Here is a 22,307-nt window from a genome sequence, read left to right as displayed (position 1 = left end):
CAAATGATATTTAACAACACATCTTCAGTTGATAATTACCCGCTGAGCACTTGTTGATGCCATTACCAGCACCTGAATATCACGCACGTCTTCACAGATTGACGCATTTCAAGTACAAGTGCCTCCTCTCAGTCCGTCTCAGCATTTCTCAGCACTACACTTGAGGCTTATGTATTCACACATTAAACGACAAGCACAACCCTGTGGCTTAATTCCATGAAAATATATCATTTTAGTCATTTTAGCTCTCATCATCCTTTTCAATCGTCCTGCCTTAAATCTGCCCAAATTGCAGCTGTTGAGGTTTTAAAGCAAGTCATTTGTCAGTTTGGAAAATGTGCTTTACTGCCTAGAGTTGAGATGAGAAGATTGATACCTGTTCAAATGAAGCTACAGCAGGGAGTTCATTGACCTATCTTAACATAAGAAGCAGGTAGCCTGTCCAAAGATAAAAACTTCTACCTGTCAGGAGTTCGGACACACACAATTCTATACACAACATATTGTGATGCATGTACCAGTCACGTTCCGTGTTTACATCATACATCCAATGGTTTACAGCGATGAACAATGATCTTGCAGCAAATCTTGCACATGCGCACAAACATCAACAGATCCACTGGGACGACTACAACAAGGCTACAAACAGAGTTCAAATAACATTTTTACGAACAACTTTTTCATGTGGCGGCTTCAGGACACTTGGAGGTGTTTGGATGTTTCATGTGTGTTTTGGACGATTCAAAACTGAGCACTATCCACCGCCATTATATGAAAATCCGTTGCCAGTCGCCCCCCCCCCCCCAACTCCAAAAGCGTTTTGATAACTCCGAAAGTTTTCCAAACCCTTCCTTGGCATGACGGTGAGTAGAAAATTGGTGAATTATCGATTTTGGGTGAAGTATCCCTTTAACTGGTACTCCTATTCAAGTATTATTTATTTGGATCCTTTTAGAAGTACTCTTTAGAAGAACTTATTAACCACAGCAACCAGCCAAAATAAATAACCCTGCACCACTGCACCAAACAGCACTTTCTTAATGTTATAGCGCAATATCTATTTATTCCTACAGGTTTTATTATAATACTGATTTTTAATAACTGGATGACTTATTTATTTTCTTCTTGTGTGAGTATACATGCGTGTCATTGAGGTTGTCCTTTTTAGCTTGTTTTAGTCTGTTTTAGCCCTGGAATGGATGTGGCACCACAAATTTCGTTGCACTTGTCTGTTGCAATGACAATAAAGGCTATTTGATTTGATTCGATTTGATTTGAAGTGATATTAAGGTCTAAAGAAAGAATGACTCTCTCTCTCTTGGTTATATTTGAAATCTTTTACATCTACACAGTGTCTCAAACTGTTTATTTAAAATGGATTTGGAGTGCTTGAATCTGTAAAGGTTTGTAGGTCGTGTCCTTCTAACTCTTTTAGTTCTGTTGCTTCTCTTTGACTATTTCCATACCCACATCAGGACATTCACTCAGTATCTTTTAATGCATTTCCTTTATTTATTCATTTATTCATTATTTTACCTGGTGTGAGTCACAATGTCGGTGAGTGCCCCGCCCTCCAGGAACTCCATGACAACCCACAGCTCGTCTCCCACCAAGTAGCTGTTGTACATGTCCACCACGTTCTCATGGTGGTAGTCCCTCATAATCACCACCTGAAACACAGAGAGAGAAGGAAAGATGGAAAAGGCTTCTAGCATTTATCTACTATTCAATTTCTATTAACACGACCTGTTTATATTGGAATGTCACTTAATGTCGTGCTTTAACAAACCAAACCATGGTCTGTAAATTACATATCCTCATGAGACAAATATTAAACATGTGACAAAGAAATGTTCTACGGTTTCATTACTTTATTTAATTTATTCATATAATTTCAATTATATATTAATTTAACTTTCCTTTGTCTCATGTGAACATGTTCTGGAGGCATGACTACATAAGGATTACATTCAGCAATTAATAGGATTACATAAAGCAAATTAGTTCCCAAATGAACACCCACAGCTACAGAACTGCGTTCACTGCACACACACATGCACACAAACACACACACACCCAAAATAGAATTAGTGCAATATTGCTTGATAAAAGAGGAAATCAAAGGTTTTACCGAATTGAAACTGTTTTCTACAAAACAAGCTATCATGAAGTTTCTCTGTAAATATGGTTTATTTAGTTTTCAATAGTTAGCGTGCTGTAAATAGAAACAGCTATGAATAAATTTGTTGCCTTGGGTTTTTAGTGTCAGCAAGACTTAATTTTTTGTAAATAAATGTAATTATGGATGTAAATGTGTCAGTGGTTTGATTGCCATGAATATATGTCACTGAAACAGAGCAAAACTGAATGTGTGTTTGGTTAATAGGCAAACTACTGTAATGCTGTGGGAGGGGGAGTTTTATTTAAATGTATCTGACACAAACTGAGCCATCTTCCATGATGTTATTCATCTCTGCTGCTGCTGCTTGTTTGAGCTACACTCTGACAAATGTTCTTTCTGGTCTCTCATGTGAAGAGTGGGCATCATGAGGTCACAGTGACCCACGCTCACAGCAGCGACGCATCCAGCTACATGTGAAGTCAGAATAGCCGGTGATGTTAAAATGTGCTGCTTTAGGTGTGGTTACTCATCAGATAAGTGTACTGCAGTTACTCCATCAGCCTTTCACACCTCATTAAAGAGCAGCTCTCTCCTCTGCTGTTTCCTGAGGTCCATCTTCTTCACAGCCACCTGCTTGCCGCTGTGTTTCTCGCTGGCGATGCACACGATGCCCGTGGAGCCCTCACCGATCTTGATGAAGCTGTCCAGATATTCCCGAGGGTCGCCTGTACGCAAACGCAAACATGGCTCAATTTAGATGCAAAACCAAAAAATCTAGAAGTAAAGCATTTCTCTGTTGTTATAATTTCCAGTGTTTATTTCTTGCCTGGGTTGACGACCAGCTGAAGTGCGGCTCTGAACTGCTCGTGGGAGACTCTGGAGGGTTGAGTGTCAGAGCTTGACCCCCAGGAAGGAGGGGGATAGGCTCCTGGGGGGATGTAAGGTGATGAAGGCTGCGAGTACGCCCCCTGGTTGTGCAAAGGGTGAAAAAGAGAAATTGAGCAACAATAAAATAGTATTAATATTCTTCTTACAGTCATTGTATTTGGAAAAATGAAATAGAGTTGTTCAGTCATTAACCACTGGGATTAATCTTGACTGGGTTTCATCTTACATCAAAGTCATGCAATAAACATCAATTTAACTAAACTACAGTAAAGCAACTTGAAAATCATAATAATTAATTTTATTTAAACCATGCACATCCAAAATGTCAACTGTTCAGGTGTGTTTTCAGCTTTTATGTAATGTTATGTTATGTTATGTTATGTTATGTTATGTTATGTTATGTTATGTTATGTTATGTTATGTTATGTTATGTTATGTTATGTTATGTTATGTTATGTTACTTTATTATTATTCTATTCATTTATTTTACCTCATCTTATTTATTTTCCTTTCATTACAAAACTATTTTGTTGTTGTATGTTTTATATACCGGATTTATTTATATATGATTTGTATTTCCTTAGAGGATCTGGCAACATGGAGTGGTGAGGAAGGGAATGGGGGGATTTTATTACCTACATTTACTCAATTTGTAATTTGTACATGTTTAACAAGAAATGCCAATAAAAATATATATTTTTAAAAAGCCTGGCTATAATTTTGGTTATTAGAGTTCTCAACGGTTCTGGAAATCCAAACCCCACCTGACCCGAGTGAGTTGAAGCCTGAGCCGGACTCTCCCACACTGTGCTGTATAAATTGCCGGCCTGAACCCGGCCCGTCAGGTCTGGCCTTTTCTGATCGGGTTTGGGCTCTGGCTGACATTGAGAACTCTATTGGTCATGAGTGGTGTTTTTACACGTTGTTGTTTTGTCTTTGTATGTTTTTGTTGCTACCCACTTTCCCACTGATGCCTCATCACTTAAAGGTATAATATGTAGGAATTACCCCCATCTAGCGGTGCGGTTGCATATCAGAATGTATTCTTGATGTTGCATTCACGTGAAATGGGGCAGACGTCAGACAGACAACAGACGCTGCATGTAACAGGATAAACTAGCGTCTATGTAAACAAGTGGTCCGCCAGCACGAGGAAAAACAATACAGGCGTGACAATGTTGTCATGGTGATGTCGTATTGTTTACCTGACCCACGTTTTACTGTCTTTCTCTGGTGGAGTAAAATGACATCCGGTTGGTTTGCCGACGGCCATCTGCCTGACTGCACCTGAATGCAACATCAGTGCCTCCGTCCTTCCTCACACTACACAGTGGTGACAGTTTTAACAGGCCGAGCCGACAGCTCCACTGAGTTTCCGTGGTTACCTACGGTCACGCTGCCACTCAACGTAAAAAATGGCGATGCAACATGGCCGCCTCGGTTCGGTGCGTCACCCACTTATGTATTTGTAACGACTTGTAACAACTCATTCTAAGGTACCAGAAAGCTTTCATTTGTATGCAGGTGTGATTGGACTTCAGTGAAATACATATTTATGAAAGCCATATTTGATTTTTGCTGTGCTGCAGTGATGGACATACTGTACCTGAGGGGTGTACGGTGGGCTCGGCTGGGAGGGGGGGTGATGGTATGGCGAGGGTTTGTAATGGTGGAAGACAGGGGGATAGGGCAGGTGTGCTGGAGGGTAGCCGGGCGGCTTGCTGTGGCTCTGAGGTAGCTTAAGAGGCCCTCGGGGGTAGGTGTCACCGCCCGTAACCTGGGGACTGCCATCACGTGAAGGACGCTCGTAGTCGCCCTGCAGGAGACAAGGTCACATGACTGATGAGACAAAACACACACAGGATCTGAGACATGTGTTTTCACCTGTTATGGGGTTTCTCACTGTCATGCATGACCACACACACTCCACAACCAAATGCCAGCTCCACTTCCAGGTATGTCTGCAGGTACATTAGACCTCGACAGACCTAATGGAGATCATTTAGTCCACGGGACAGGGGCCATACTTTATCATTAGTACCCCACAGTGCTGCTCATTCATCAACCGGAAACCCAGGGAGAATCCAGATCTGGGACACACCTCTTCCTTAAGATCCCAGAAACACATACGTCTCCTTTAAAGTATAATGGACACACACACACACACACACACACACACACACACACACACACACACACACACACACACACACACACACACACACACACACACACACACACACACACACAAAGAATATAGAGCTTAACTTAGAGAGACGTATTAAAATCTAAATTGTATGACTCAGCTTAAATGATCTGACTCATAACAGATAAGAGGCTGGCTGTACACACACACACTTTGAGCAGACCAGTGGTGACTCAGGGCACTTTTTTCTCCAAAGCTGCTAAAAACAGGAAGCAGGTAGAAAAATACTAGGTGTTGAAAAAATTAATGTCACGCACTTGGTGAAAGCTGCTATGAACTATATAACAAAATGTACAACATGTGGGTCATATAAACAGTAGTGGAAGAATGACAGGGCAAAAAAGTGATTATAATGTGTTTGTTTGTTTTATAGCAAAGTAAAAAGACAAATAAATAATGCACAATGACAGAATATCAATAGTCCAGGATGGATTATATGAACGCTAATGTACTGGTAGTAGCAGTGGCTCAAACTGACTCCACCATACAGAGATTAAATTAAATTACCGTTGCCACACCTCCCCATACTGCTCTACAACCAATGCGTGTGTTTTTCTTAAATCATTCATTCTCAGGGGGCTGAGATGATAAAAGAAAACTCCCTCTCTGTCCTCTTCCTTTTATTTGTTTCTCTCTCTGTGACTATCACCCTTTTTCTCTCACACTCACACAAAGACACACACACGTGCGCAGACAGGGCAGGAGGAGGAACCCTGATGTGCTGGGCTGCTGTATAATTACATGGTGTGAACTCTTTTAATCAATCACTCAAGGCAGGTGTGTGTATGTGGAAGGAAGAAGAGGGGTGGGGGGCTGCTGCTGCTGCTGCTGGGACAGCCCAGCCGTGCCTGCACCCCCCCTCTATCATTGGCCGGCGCCGCTGGCTGGCTGTCAGCCAAGGGTCTCCTGATCCATGTTGGTTAAACGTGCATTAATCTGAGTTTGGCAGGGTAATCAACAACCTAACTCAACTGTGAAATTGAATTCCGCGGTGGAACATCGTTCGGCCAGTTTTATGCTAAAGCTGCAGAAAGGGAAAGTGCCGCAACATCAATTTGTCACCGAGAGCTGCGGCACTGAGCTCATGCTCGCCACGAAACAGAGAGGGAGAGAGTGAGGGGAAGAGAAAGGAGGGAAGAGAGAGGGAGTGTGTTTGTTTGTATCTTTTTGTGTGTGTGTGTGTGTGTGTCTGTGTGTGGCCAAGTCTCTGTGCTGTCTACTGTTACATCCCCACCGGCTCCCAACAACAGCAGGGAAAAAGAGGGATTTACTTCAGTGGTGTGAGTGGGTTGAATGAGGGAAAAAGAAGAAAAGCCAGAGAATGAGAGAGGATAGAGAGGGGTGGGTTTGTTACAAGGTCCATGAGCCGAGAAGAATAGTGATTCTTAAGCTGCCAGATGACTCCTTGTTGTTTTTTTCTCTCTTTCTCTGCTGAAAAATCTCCAACCACCACAAGGCAAATTAGGGAGCACTGATTCCAAAGCCAGCACTTCATTACAGCCTATATTTCACTAGAATTAAGATTTACATAAACAACACTTAGATCAGATATATTCAGCTTTTTTTTCCTTCTTTTTTTTGGAATACACTAGCTGTGGATCAGGCTGCATCTTTACATTGCTAACACCCATCGTACATGTTCAGAGAAGCCGGTGTGCCTCCTCAAGCACGACAACTCACAAAATGGTAATAAAGCATATGTAAGAAAAATGACCTACTCCTGCATCACTTTCAATCCTGCTAGTCTTGCACTCTCCGCAGTTGTTTTTTTTCTCCTACCGTTGGCTATTTACTGAAGCATGCAGGTTAAATGGTTTTTCATCAAGGCACCCTGGGATCTACATCAGCAAACCCAGTTTTCCTCTCCGCCACTGGACTCACTGGCTGTGAAGGAGGGATATTGGAGAGCTGTGAATGCAGCACACACTCCCGTATAACAGACCTAATGGGGCACTGAACACTTTGGAGAATGATGTAAAGGTAAAGAAATGATAAGGGCACCCCACAGTTTGACCACTCTCTCTGTGACTTACCCCTGCTGCTGCCTTGGCTGACGGCATGTGTTGCCTCCATATATCTTCTACTGTGATATTTCAAAATCTTCTGCACTTGTGAATGCAGTTATCATTGGTATAAAACAATCGCCACTGTTAACTTCACTGGAGACGTATGTTTACATTACACAGCCACTAATGCGTGTCAGGTTTGTTTGCTCTTGTTACAAGTGATGATGTGTCTTGCACAGGGGGAAGCTGGAGGCTGTGAAACATCAGGTCATCAAACTGTACATTTAAAGGTATACTCTGGCTATCTGCTGAAACTTCACATCACTCTTACTACCTCTGAAAGCTGCTTGTTTGTTTATTCTCTGCTGGCAAAATACAGAACAATGTGAGCAGCCTCTGTGTATTAGTTTAGTTATCAGTAAAGATAAAAAAGGATCACTTCAGATAACACTATGTTGTGTAAATCAGTTAAATCTTACGTTAAATTCATCAATTTATTATTGAATATTAATAGAGGGTAAAAAAAAAAGGTTTTACATAGAATAGTGTTCTTATTATTTTTGAAAGCCTTGATCAAAAGAAAAAAAAATCAGAGTAGTAAAGGTCACTTTACAGCTCAAGGAATTGGACGTGGTGTCAGGTGCAGACACAAAAAGTACAAAAAAGGTGAAAAGTCGCGATAAAATAAAATACATAAATGAATAAAATATTTGAAGATTCTCAGTGCCTCAGCTCATCACTACAATTCCAATTCCCTCCACTGTAATAATAATAATAATAATAATGGATTACATTTATGCAGCGCTTTTCTACCGTTACCCAACACCCAAAGCGCATACAGTAACCATTATTCATTCATACCACATTCACACCAGTGGTGGTAAGCTACGTGTGTAGCCACAGCTGCCCTGGGGCAGACTGACAGAAGCTGTATTCTATATGTAAGAAGTCTACCAAAAGAAGTTGCAAGGTACTATTATCATTACTATTACTATTACTACTTATTGAATATGTTTCATGACAGAATCAGCAACTCAAGGTAAATAAATCCATATTCTCTTCTATGTGTATTTTCTGTGATCAGACTTTTATAAAATTGCCCTTTTAATATTCTTTCTTCTCTCTGTATATTTAGGCACAAATCATTTGATTGTGATAAAACGACAAAACTGTTATCGAAAAATTGCAGAGAATTGAGATTTTTGTTACTTCTGCTCTGGTTTAGTCTTGTCTACTCTGATTTTATCTGCTTCTGATTAATTTCCCATTTTCTTTCTGCCATGTCACTGCCTCCCACTTCTCTCTTTACTCTCCACATTCCTTTGTGCATCTGTGTCTGCTCTGTGGAAGTCAGAGCTTTCTGGTCAGTGGTAAGCATGAGACTGAGTTGATCTGTGTGCAGAGACAGTGGCTACTGACGAAAGCTAATTCTGTATGTGGCAGCACCTGTTTAACTTGGAGAATGTTAGAGAACAGAGAGGAAAGGAGGAAAAGGACTGCATATTTGAAAGGGACTGCTGCAGGTGGATGGAGGTGAGACTAAATGTGGGAATACAGCTGTGTCATTTTCTCTGAAATGTTGCTAGAGGCTTGTCAGGGTTAGGAGGAGTTCTGTTCCTGGGTGGCCACAGTCATTTTGTTGCTTATACAATAAGGTCTGCAGTTCAGACTAAACACTGTCATCATTATTTTTCATAGATTAATAGCTTTTTTTAAAATCAAAATGTATCAGTAGAATAGAGTTTTAGTGTGTTGTTGTAGTTACCTTAGCTAAGGTCTGTGAGTTACCCAGACTCTCCGAGAGGCGAGGGTAGGTGTAGGAGCTGTATGGATGGGCCTGTGGAGGGTTCTTGAACGCCCCGCTGGCTGCATAGGGAACATTTGGCTCCTGCAGCCCAGAGCCTGAACGGGATCGCTGCCTGATAGCCGGCGTGGGGCTGGTCTGCGTCACGTAGGAACTCTTGGGTCGCTTTTCGTACTCGTCCCGCAGGCCGCCGTAGCTCCACTCGCTGTCCGGGTAGTTGATCTGCTCGCTGTGTAGCGAGGCGCGGGACGGCGTGCCCACAGAAGTGTCCCGGTAGTCCTGGCTGGACGAGCCGCCCACCGACGCCCGATAGTAGCCGCTGGAACCCACCCCGCTCCCCACGGTGGAGGCCACCTCGTCGGCCGAGCGGCCTTTGCTCTCCAGGTAGGTGTGGTAGTCCGGCGGCAGCCTGCCATAGTCTGATTTTTGGGGCATGGCGTCTGGGTAGAAGGGGCTGCGTATTGGATGCGAGTGACCATTCTGCTTGGTGAATCGATAGTGCCTCCCCATGGCCCAGTCCCCGTCTATGGAGAAACTGGGCTTGCCGGGATCGAGGGCGAAGTCTCTGCTGGAGGTGTCTAGGTCACAGGAGTAGCGGGAGTAGTAGTGGTTGAAGCCGTTTTCCTCCGGGGCGTTGGGATGATGACCACCGCCTGGGGGCTTGGAGCTGCTCCCGGCCTGGTGGGGACCGGGTGGACTCTCTTTACGCAGGGAGTTGGAGCGCGTCACCGAGATGTTGTCGAACTCCTCCAGCAGGCCGTTGATGGAGGCGTCTTTGGGCGGCCGGTTCCCTCGAACGATGGTCTAGGAGAAGAACAAACACATTTACACTTAACACGCAGGAGAGTCAGCTGCTTGAGGGTTTGATGGAAACAGCCCTGATACTTTGGCTTGCAGGACATTCACTTTCAGTTGAATCATTCCTATCTGAAAACTGAATGAGATGAATTGAAATTCCCGTTTAATCAACTTGTGTTAAATAGAGCCACGTCAATTTTTTTTCCGAGCTGGAATTTCAATTCATGTGTATCAGGGCTTTTGTGTCAAGTATGAAATTAATCATCACTTGCGGTAAATGAACGCCGGAGTTTGTCATCTGGCTGAACGGCAGGCACTGGTCTGCACAACCACTACTTGTTGTTGTGAGATGGGATGCAGCTAGGAAATGCATGGAGATAAATGGCAGGATACCTCAGATGCTAAAAGGAAACCACTGGTAGTTAGTGGGAGCTAATTCCTGCCCCACTTCCCTCGGAAAAGATTAGCTTCATTTCCAGTGGGCTGATGGGGGGGGGATACTGTTAATAGTTGTGGCGTTTTTTTTTTTTTTTTTTGGTTTAGCGCTCATGAGGTGCACGAGCACACCAGCATGCGCTTTGCACACACAAACAAAGACAGAGTGAGGAAGAGAGAGAGACTGAACACACATGCTCACATCTGCTTCAAAGCAAAGGCAGCTTAATCATCAGGGGTGCTGCTTATCCCCTCCTACCTTGTGTTAAGCCCTTTACACGGCTGTGTCGTGAGTCATGGGGAACTGGTGCTACAGCAGAACTCATTGACCTACACTTGTGTGCGTGCACGTATGTTTTTTTGTCTTTCTTTTGGGTAATGTGGACCGACTGTGAGGCTTCATATCACCACTGAAAAATGACACTGAAAATCATGAGAGTGATGGCAAAAGCCAGACACACCGACTTCCACTCTCCCACTTGGACGTTACAGGAGAGGCTACATTAGAACAATGGAAACATGTTGCGTGACTGCCGAGCGCTGAGAGGAGGCCAGGCTGTGGGGATTATTTGAATTTCAAACTCTTACATAATCTATCTGAGAGCTTTTTTGTCATGATCAAACAAAACTGCTACATTTTTATTCTTGTATCTCCTGACTGTGTTCCAGTGGTGTCTTCCTCGCAATGCAGCCTCCAAAGTAAGCTCAGGCACCTAATCCTTCCTTCCATCCTTCCTTGTCAGTTGTTATATTTTTTGCACAATCCACAATTTCAGTTACAAATCCTTGTGTGCGTCTACATCTCGACTTTCTTCTCCTCTCCTTGCTCTACCTGGATTAACATCGTCGGTGAATCTCATGAATGTGTCCCTCGTACTCACATTCAGTGTGTTTGCACCTTGATGTTTTTATAGTCTCAGTCAGTTTTCAGCTGTGACTGCCCGCACATCCATGCAAATGTGTGTGGCCTTTAAAAGTCTGCAAATTCTGAAAGCTGTATTCCCTTGTACATCATAAAATGAGTGAGTCTGTTTGAGAACAATAGTGGATTAAATTAAAGCTGACCTCAACTAGGTGCGTATCTGCTCCACAGCCTTTGCGAGCCTTTTGTGAAGGCTTATAACCACCAACCCATTGTGGTACTGTTCGCCTGGAAACTGTACCACACTGTTAGTCATTTCCCACATCTGGAGGTGTTTGCTGAACCGACACTGTCGCATCAGCAAGTTCTCCGAGAGGCTTTGACAACGCTCCTGCTCCGCTGTCCATCACATGCCTGTCATACTTGTCTTGCTGTAGTTTGCCCATGTCACATGTGCTGAGGCAGAAAAGCGGGGATAATCATCAACACGGAGGAAACACTGTGCTGACACAGGGATACGACTGGACTCCTTTTCTTAGCTGCTGTCATCACATTGCTCTATGTGCCTCAACTGGTCTTCATCAGGTAATAAAGACAGTATTATCATGTCTTCATGCTTGACTGACCCTCATAAAGTCACTCTCCTCTCATGTCCAGCCATCCATAGGAGGGTCTGACTTTTGCTCAAAGATAAATTTTATGGTACAGATACTTAAGTTGAAGTAGATCTCCTTTACTGCCCCATTGTTTCACATTTATTAATTTATTTTCACTGGGGCAGCTAATCCCTGTGAACCTGTGAAAACATAAAAAAAAGAAAAAAAGAAAAAGAAATCTCAAACGTCTTTAAAGGGATAGTTCAACATTTGGGAAAATCCGCCTATTGCCATAATCCCTATAGTGGGTATGTTCATTACCTTTAATTATCAGTGCATGTTGATTTGAGATCCGGGGGGCAGAGACATGAGCTGCTCAGCGAACACAATGGAGGTGAATGGTACAGGTCCCCTGTCCCTCATCAAACTCATCAAATTCACAATCCGATAACTCCAAAACGCTCTGGTGGACAAGTTGTGACTTGCACATTCACCACGCTATGAAATAATCATGTATAATTATGTAACATTACGACACGTGAAGCAAATACTTGGAACTTCTTGCACCTTTGAAATTACTCCGCCCAGCAGCTGTGTCTGTAATGTAGTTCCAGCTATGCATTTGCCTTGAAAACAACTCAGTCTCGTAATGTTACATTATTATAGCGTGGTGAATCACAACTTCTTTGGCGTTGTTGGATCGTGCATTTGATGAGTTTTGAGGGACAGGGGACCTGTACCACTCACCTCCATTGTGTTCGCTGAGCAGCAAAACAACATGCACTCATAATTAAAGGTAATGGACCTACGCCTATGACTATAAGGATTAATATTATGGCAATAGGCAAATTTGCAAAAATGTTGAACTATCTCTTTAAAAAAAAAACAGCTAATAGCTCCCTGTCGCATTACAATGTAACAAGTATCTCACTCTGTCATTATTGAAATAAAGGCATACAGAAGAAGCTACTATATTGACGCAATGATAACTGTCATTTTCCATGTCTACAATGACTGCAATTCAGTTCTTGTTCTTGTTTTTATCGTGTTATTTATTTTTTCATCAGTTTGCCCATACAGCTGCATCAGTCTGAACGCTCTCTTCTAAAGTTGTCTGACACGTAATTGCTCTCCTCTACTTTGTTGCTTGCTGCTCCTCTCCTCTCCCGCTGTAACACTCCAGCTGCTCTCCTCTGTTTGAGAGCCATAGGCTGTTTGCTGCCATGAACTGGAACCCAAGGTGAAATGGCCTATAAAAGCAGTGAGTGAAGTCTCGCTGAGAGGCTGAGGCTGCAGGACGGATGGTCTTTTAAACAGGTCGGTGAGTGGAAATCTGTCATGCTCTGGACAGATGTTGCAGAACACAGAGCAGGCTTGAGCTGACATAAAAAAAAGTCATAGTACTTGTAAAGAAATGTCACAGAAGGTCTGCACTCCATGGTGTTAAACTATATTTTCTTTAAAATATTGCTTGTGTCATGTTAATGTTGTTAACCGATGCAAATAAAACCGCCGCTGCTAATTAATGCTGTGGTTATTGTGATGAGAATTTTTCTCACACTTGCTCTAAACTCTGCTGTGAGTTTGTGAATGGTGAGGCTGAGTCACATCATGTTACGCTACACATGGATGATGGTGATTCGCAGCTAATTCAATTGGCATACAACAGTAGGGAGTGCCAGTTATCTAATAAAACATCATCATCTCCATTTGGTTCGTAATCAATAAGACCACGTCAAGGAGCGTGACAGGTGCAGCGGATGGAGAGAACAGAGAAGAGAACGAGGCAGAGAAGGAAGCCCGAGGAGGTGCAGAGGGGAGAGGGAGGCAAGGTTAATTGTGTGCCAAATCACTGTCAAACGGTCGGCATCAAGCCTGAAAATCTTTCCATTAATTTGAATTAGGGGGCTGATACTGGCTTCCGTGCCCCTCTCCCCCGTCTTCCTCTCCCCTCTTCCTCCCGTCCTTACAGCTCCGTGAGCCTTGTGCAAGGGTCGTGTTCAGCGGTGGCTGTGACAGCAGCCATATTTCACCGGCGCGCGGCGTTGGCCTGTCCCTTAGTGATAAGCTGTAATAGATCTACTCTCTCCACTCACCATGGCCAGTTCAAGGTAAGTACAGGAGAAGAGGGGAGAGGAGAGGAGAGGAGAGGAGAGGAGAGGAGAGGAGAGGAGAGGAGAGGAGAGGAGAGGAGAGGAGAGGAGAGGAGAGGAGAGGAGAGGAGAGGAGAGGAAAGGAAAGGAAAGGAAAGGAAAAATGGGAAGATGACAGACTGGAGATGAGCAGAGGAAATAGAAAGTATCTGTGGGAGGAGTGACCAAAAACAGACTCAGTGGGATGATGCAAAAGAAAGAAGAGGATGGTGAAGGGGTGAGGGAGGGAGTGTCGTAGAAAGGGAGCAATGAAAAATGAGGCTCGTTGGGAGATAAGGGGGATTAACCTTGCTGGTAATGAAGGGAGGGTGTGATGGGAGGATGGGGGGGAGGAAGAGAGGGAGAGATAATTAATGAGCTTGCCCTTCCTGTGACTCCTAACTAGAACCCTGGTTTGGAGGCTGCGCTTGAGTGGTCAGCAGGGTCCTGGGACAACTGAGGAGGAGGGGGGAGGAGGGATGTGGGGGGGGGGGGCAGCTCTGCTCCTCTGCTGCCTGGATCCTGTGCTCTGCTGTTTCATTTGATTAGAGTTGTGCTGTTTGCAGAGATCTGCACTTCTGCAAACTTCAACACACAGTAGAATCTGAGAGGAACTCACGGGTGAATTGCGTTTGAGAGAGTTGCCAACACTCATAGAAACCTTTAGAACGTGCCAAATAAACCCTATTTCACATTTTTGAGATAACATTTTGACAGAAATGAAGCTCTGCTTTTCTGTAAATATGACTTATTTACATGATTTGGGTTCTTTATCACCATAAGGCCATGCACACAGAGGAGACTCTGGATTAGTGGGTCATTAGTAGGACAGATAGTGGGTTAGTTTGTTTTCTTTCATTCATTAACTAAATCAAATGGTGATCACACTGATCCAAAATCATATAATATATATCTCCACAACAATAAATATCAGAACTCTTCAATTGATTATGAGCAATGACTCTGATTGATTAATTAGCTGAAATGTTGCACTTCCAGAAGCTTAGAGTTTACTTCAGAGGGAGAACACTTTCAGCTTCACTCACTTTGCTGCACCTGCATGAAATACAGGATGGGAGGGGCAAACAGCTTCCACATACACACACATAGTCCAACACATACCCAGATGTACTGAATATGTTGCCACGCATACACAAACACACATGAACAACAACAGAGGCAGATGTGTAACTCCTCCCTTTCGTGTGTTTTTAGTCACACATGAAAGCTCATCATCTAGCACGCCCCCATTCACTCTCTCTGCAAAACACACACACACAGGCACACACACACACACACACACACGTACTGCAGAACATCGCCTACTCAACACACCCACTCTCAAATCCCAGTTCGTGCCAGAACTCAAACACATAGAAATGATATTTTTCCACTGGGGTGTGTTTGCTGTCATGCTGCGCTTTACGCTGCTAAATGACAAAACATGTATTAGTACAAGAGAATTTTTTCCCCCCTTCCATCTCCTCCTCCACACATCCACATCCTCCCTGTCTCCCTCTCCCTGTATTAAATCCCAGACACCATCTCTTCACTGTGAATTTTGGTCACGACTCACACTGCAGAGAGCGAGCACGCGTGGGTATTTACACACACACACACACACACACACACACACACACACACACTTGTGCTGCCACTGCCACCACGGCGGTTGCTGCTCCTGAAGTGCAGTATCCTTTTGCATCAGTGACCAATTTGTGAACAGAAGCTTCTTCACTGCCGTCTGAGAAAGATAATATCAGCGAGCCCTTGAGACGGCACACAAAGAGACTACTCACGACTCTCCTTTGAGTGTCTCGATAAGGACCAAACATGACCTACAATACTGACTGATGAATGATCAAATACGGCGGCCAGCACAGCTGATACATAAACAACAAGGGGAGATGTTATTTGTATAAAATGAAGCATCCATCATTTGCAGGCTCTGTGTATTATCACAGATGTGTATCAGGGTCCTCTTTGATGGGTCATAGCCTACTGCACCAGACAAAGGCTCCTATCTGTATCAATAATGTATGAATCCATAGTAAACATAACATGGATTCAAATGGATGATCTCACATGATTCAGGTGAGTACAGAGAGAGGGCTGTTCCTATACTCTGGCTCTCTCTGCTGGATGGAAATGGTAAAAGCAACAAGCTGCTGAGGCTAAGATGCTATTTAAAGGGATGTTTCAACATTTTGGCAAATTCGACCATTGCCATAATCCCTATAGTCTTAGGGGTTACAGTAAGTTCGTTACCTTCAATTGTCGGCGCAAGCTGTTTTTTGATTGGCGGGGCAGAGACGCGAGCTGCACCGTATATATACGTTTCCCTCAATCAAACTCATCAAATACACAATCCAACAACTCCAAAACGCTCTCATGGACAAGTTGTGACCTGCACATTCACTGCACATACGCTATGAGATAATAACGTATAATTATCACATTACGACACATGAAGCAAATACTCAGAACTACTTGCTTTTGAAATCAGGGTTAGAGTTAGGGGGCTTAGCGCCCAGCAGCCGAGTCTGAAATGACGCATTTCCCCCGAAAACAACTCTGTCTTGTAACGTTCTGTTATTATCTCATAGCGTGGTGAATGTGCAGGTCACAACTTGTCCACCAGAGCGTTTTTGAGTTGTTGAATTGTGTATTTGATGAGTTTGATGAGGGAAAGTGGGAAATACCATATGCCTCTGTAGCATTAGCTGAGCAGCTTGTATCTCTGCCCCGCCAGTCTAAAAACAGCTCGCACCGACAATTAAAGGTAACAAACCTACTGCTATGACTATAGGAATTGCCAAAATGTTGGCTAGACACCCCTTGGAATTGGAACTTTGATTCTTCTTATTATTATTATGACAAGTTAACAGCATGTAGCATGTAGCTGAATCATACTGTAAGAGATCTAAAGAACTGCATTTGGTAACAAGTTTTTTTTTTTACTTGAAGAGCTTTATTATGCATTACTGATTCCTAAAAAACTTATTTCACATTACTGTGGTATGCATTCACTTGAAGCACACATGTCAAACTCAAGGCCCGGGGCCCAGATCTGGCCCGCGTTACAATTTTATGTGGCCCGCGAGAAAATTTCATATTTTTATTATTAATGGCCCACCAGTGTAGCGTTCACACTCCTCACACCACAAATCCCATAATATACTGCAACAGCCACCGTATGGTTGTGACCAAGTAATAGATCAAAGCGCCAAGCCCTATCTGCTGCTCTGTTGACAACAAATTGGCACATCATCATCTCACTGATCACACCTCCACAGGACCGAACCCCAAACATACATGAACCTGCAGCCATAAAAGGAGGCCAAGTCCCTGGTATGGACAAAATGACATAGGAGAGAAAACCAGGCTAAATTGATTTTTTATACACCCTTTTCTGAAATCACAGTACAGATTTCTGATGTCTGGCCCGCGACATACTTCGTGTTTTTAATTTTTGCCCGTTGTTTGACTGAATTTGACACTCCTGACATAAAGGCTTCACATATGGTATCCAAAATAAAGCCAGATTTTCAGTAAAGCCGTCATGATTGCTCTCTTTATCAGTTGACTGTCAGAGAACGACAGGAAACATTAGGGCTTGTAAAACTAAGGGTTACTAATCAGGAATATTGTTCAAACTGAAACTGAATTATGTTTCAACAGGTCTGAAGGTCATCCAGGAGCCAATTCAGCACACAGTTGTATTTCCATGTGTCTATTTAGAGGTCGCTGAAGGTTTTTGTGACGTACAACAACATACAAAGGAGCCAGAGAGGTTTCCCCAACGCCCCGTGTTTCATCATCATTATGTCGTCATGCGAGAAGCAGGAAGTGCTCTGTGCTCTGCTGCTCTCTCCTGGCCGCACCGAGCACTTCACATCTCAACCAGAACATTTATTGTAAATTAAATAACCGTGCAATAAAATAATGTGGATGTTCATTTCACTGATAAAGGAACAAAGTACAGTGAGGCTTCTGGTAATGAGATCCCCTGAGGCGCATCTCTCGGATCTCAATTATTAATTAGTACAACTAATCCTGACCTCAAAACCCGGTTGAATATGACCCCGGATCGGCATGCAGGCTGACAGGTTGACCCACCTGTATTATTTAACCAAGGATTTCACGGAGCAGTTTCACTGAGTTCTTGACATGTTATTAGCCGAACTACAGATGACGTCTCAGCAAACATGAACAGGATTATTCAAGGAGCGGATTTTGGAGCATTTCCATGATTAATAGGCTGTGAGCTGACCTGTTTCCTCAGGCCATCCTGCTGCCTGTTAGTTACAGAAGCTAATAACCATGCTCTCAACATGCTGAGGCTGTACGCTGAGGGCTTCACTGAATACTATCGTATAATGCAGAACAATCCAAGCAGACTACAGTACATGTCCACTAGCAGCAAATATAGTGTATCATATATGTATGTATGAAAATGGACATGTCTGTGTGTGCGCACATATGAGAAGGAAGTTTAGAACCTTAGCTTCAAACGAAACCCACAGAAAATAAATGGAAATCAATAAAGTTATTACAGTATACATAGGTTCTCAACCCGGTCGACAGAAACATAAAACAAAGCCATATAAACATGTTCCCGGACTTGAATGTAAAGTGAGCAAAAACATTTTTTAATAAACCTAAAAGTAACTTCTAGCAAATGTGTTGATGCCTCTGTGTTGTAAAATAAAGACTACAACCCCATCTTCATGTAATACCCATCCTCTAGTACAGCCAATAGCAGGTCTTCATTAACCGCACATATTTTATTAATACAGTATAATATTGATGAAAATCTTTTTCAGTCGTACTCATCTATGAAAGTCTTAAAAGTGTTTTTTATGTTACACAAAACCATTTAAGATTCAGTGTAGTTACTGGAAGAGTATAACCAACTTATAATGGATGTTAAAGTAAGCATTCAGTCTGCCTTTTGATAGCGACCTTGATGAGTGTGTTGTGTGTTTGTGTTTGCACATGTGTGAAGAGAATAGGGGAGCAGTGGAAAGTGTGAACCTGCTGCTATAATCACACTGAACTGACTTTATAGATCTCTGAAGCACTTCTACATCATTTTTAAACATTTAAGATCAAATCTTTACTCTGAGCACCGTTATGCAAACTGGTCCTGATCACAAGAAGAACCCAAGATGTTGTGAGACAATCATCAGGACAGGAAAATAAGAGAAAATATTTTTCTATTGCACAGTATGTCTGTCATTCTTCGGTTTAACCATTTCACCTTAATTAAAGACTGTTCAGATGAAAACTAGAGCACCAGGCCATGCCAGGACATTTCATACATACTATAAGTGGGACATGTAGACACTGTGTCATTGAAAGCGATTACAGGCATGAAAGTGGAAACTGCATTATGCTTACATCCCATTTCTCTATGATAAAATATATCACAAGTTAGAGATTCACCTTTGTGCTCATAATGTGCATTTATTTATTTGTGTATTATGTGTTTATATGTGCTGAAGAGACATCTGTGACTGTTTTTTTAACCAGTGCACACACATGAAGACCACTGGGTATCAACATAAACATGTACGTAGCTATATACAAATACTCCAGTGGGCAGACTGCAGAGCCCCTTAGACAAGCTGTTGAGTATTTGCAGCTATATTTTCCTCCTGTGACATGACGCCTTCAACCCCCACAGCTCCCAGCAGCTCAGACCAGAGTGACCCAGTCCCCTTTGACCTGAGCTGGGTAGAGCTTCCACTTGGAGCTCCAGGATCCATGAGTCACACAGGGTGCAACTGCAAATGCATGGAATCAGGGACGATTTCCAGCAAAATGGATTAGTGGTGGAAGCATAATGAAATACAAACATAAAGTCAGACCAAATCCGACCTTAAGCATATTAGTGCAGTAAAGCCTGGACACCCTTCTTTTTTTCCCCATCCCTCTAGGCACTGGCAGATTTAGGCTGATTCAAAACATTTCCAATAACAACACAGTAGAACCAGTAAACTACAGTACTATGTATTTCCCGCTGTGATCAGTAATGTGATCTGAAAGATTTCTGGCCTGGTCTCTCCTTTCTGCGGAGTTTCCAAGAGAGTGTGTGTCACTGTCAGGGAAACTTTCTGATCTAAAGGAGGAGAGAAGAGAGGAGACAGAGAGCAAGAAGAAAAGGAGGGGATCAATTAGATGTCCCTCAGTGAGACAGATAAATAGACAGCTGCCCACTAAAGATTAATTACACACCAGCGCTCATTAATCTGAGCCCTGTCAGTTATAGGCTACAACAAATCACTGCCCCCACCTTCCTCGCCAAACGCTCACTCTCTACTCTCTCTATGCTTTTCTGTTTTTTCTCCTGAAACACACACACACACACACACACACACACACACACACACACACACACACACACACACACACACACACACACATGCTACAATCATCAAGGTCAGTATCTAAAGATAGACTGAAGGCATATTTTGAACGCTGCACTAATTAAAAAATGTTAGCATGCCAGCACACTAAACTGAAAATAATGAACAAAGTACAGAAATCTGTTTAAAATCTGCACCTATAGCTAGCCGACGTTAGCATGTAGCTCGAAGCAGTAAAGAGTCGAGTTAATTGCGGCCTCAGAGCTCCAGACGAAGCAGTAGACACTTAATAGACTCTTGAAATGAATAATGAATGTGAGTTAAGCCAGGCCAAGAGCCTTGATGTAGCTATGTGCCACAGACAAATAACTACAATGAAAACATCAAGTCAAAGTCATGCAGAGTTTAAACTTAACTAAGGATTATTTCATCATTAACGTGTAATGAATTTAAAAAAAAAATCAAGAGCAAGTCTAAGGAAAAGCAACATGGAACATAGTATGGTTTTGTTTGTCAGCACTTGCACAAAGATTGATTTTACTCAGTTGGACACAAAAAGCAGTCCAAACGTATTCAGGAAATCAGGAAAGAAAGTTCTGGCAGCCATTTATTGATTATTTTAACCACAACATATAGTCTGATGGCAAGTTTAGAAGTGCTCTTTACCCTAAGTATAAGGAAAGAAATTTGTTTTGTTTTTTTGTATATAGCCTATGTATTGTATGCATAATCTATATATACAAATTTTCCTTTCAAATGAATCTCTTTTATCATATTCCCTTGTGACCTGTTTACCATAAATGTATTTTTATTTTGAAATACATAATTTAATCTAACTATAATGAGCTTTATGTGTAACGTGTAAATGTGTATGATGTTTATATTACTGTCTGTCATGTATTATGTTCAAAATGAGAAAAATCAATACAAGAATGAACTTAACGTTTATTTGTTGGATTGAATTGTACTTTTCTGAGGACTAATATTATCCCTGAACATTTCTGAGTATATGAAACTGATTTTATTATGAGTTCCCTGGCCCGGTAAAGCTCAAGATCAAATGATGGTGCAGATGGCTGGTGGTGAAATAATAAACCTGATGCTCACTCTAATCTGGCTCTGAAATGATGATACATGGATCAAAGTAAAAGTGATTTTCATTCATCATTCCTTCTCTATGAAAAGGAAAGTGAAGGATATGAACTGTGAGTTGTAGTTTGTCTCTCCGGCCACACGAGGATACTACAAGTCCAGACATTACATTACCTCACAGCAGATGAGAAGGAGCATGTGCTGAGTGAGACACAAAGAATGACTGTGATGTTTTCAGAGCCACGTTACTTCATGTTTAGAGGTCGAGCTTGTTTTTCAAATGCTGTGGTTCACATGAAAAGGACGCAGAGATTCACACTTGACTGATGAAAGCGCATCACTGCTCCCTCCACAGACACACAGAGATTTTGAAGAGTCGCCCCACAGTTACTCATCAAGAAACTGGAAAGCACTGCGCGTCCATTACAAACTTGTAGCTTCGAAACACCAATTATCTCATTTTCTTTCCTGCAACAATTCTTTCCTATTTAAAATTCACCGCTTAAATGTCCTTCCAAAAAAAAAAAAAACACATTCAGACACTGAAGGATGGTCGTCAGCCAGGACATTTTGAGCTGCCCTGGCAAAGTACCGTACTGCGCACGTTACTGAAAGCCAAAATTCCCCCACCGACTGTGGCTGTGAAGCCGCCGTGAGAGGTGATTTGCAGAGTGTGACTGTGAATGGCAGCCGTGAGAGGAGACAAATTGAGAAAGCAGAGGAGGAGGAGCAGAGTGGAGGAAGGAATGAGAGAGGTCTAAATCAATGCCATCCACTTCAGCTCGGTGCCAAGAAAGACAGATGCTCTCTCTATCTGTTTGCATGTGTGTGTCTGTGTGTGTGTCTATCTCCACAGACACACATCAATCAGGAGTTATTTTCTTTCAAGTCTATTTCTGCTTTGACCAATTTCAGCCTAGATCAATGCATGATGGAATGTAATACACATTACACACTGAGCCCAATTCAAATTGAACTTGAAATTAATCGCGTAT

At 42.6% G+C, this 22,307-nt stretch overlaps 1 protein-coding gene across 5 annotated transcripts in view; it reads right to left on the bottom strand.

The window, feature by feature from the left end:
• pak5 (p21 protein (Cdc42/Rac)-activated kinase 5) overlaps positions 1-22,307 on the bottom strand; it is an 80,258-nt gene that overhangs the window by 7,513 nt on the left and 50,438 nt on the right. For all 5 annotated transcript variants that reach the window (XM_085770155.1, XM_085770154.1, XM_085770156.1 and 2 more), the window contains 5 exons: positions 8,988-9,830; positions 4,617-4,826; positions 2,949-3,090; positions 2,693-2,847; positions 1,537-1,670 (listed from right to left, as the gene is read on the bottom strand). In XM_085770155.1, the coding sequence (XP_085626281.1) occupies positions 1,537-1,670; positions 2,693-2,847; positions 2,949-3,090; positions 4,617-4,826; positions 8,988-9,830 (1,484 nt within the window). The remainder of the gene's footprint in view (positions 1-1,536; positions 1,671-2,692; positions 2,848-2,948; positions 3,091-4,616; positions 4,827-8,987; positions 9,831-22,307) is intronic.

This window comes from Trachurus japonicus, chromosome 24, assembly GCF_045865225.1.
Source record: "Trachurus japonicus isolate A0001 chromosome 24, Traja_1.0".
Lineage (NCBI taxonomy): Eukaryota > Metazoa > Chordata > Actinopteri > Carangiformes > Carangidae > Trachurus > Trachurus japonicus.
Note: the sequence above shows the minus strand (reverse complement) of the source record. Positions and strands in the feature narration are given on the sequence as shown.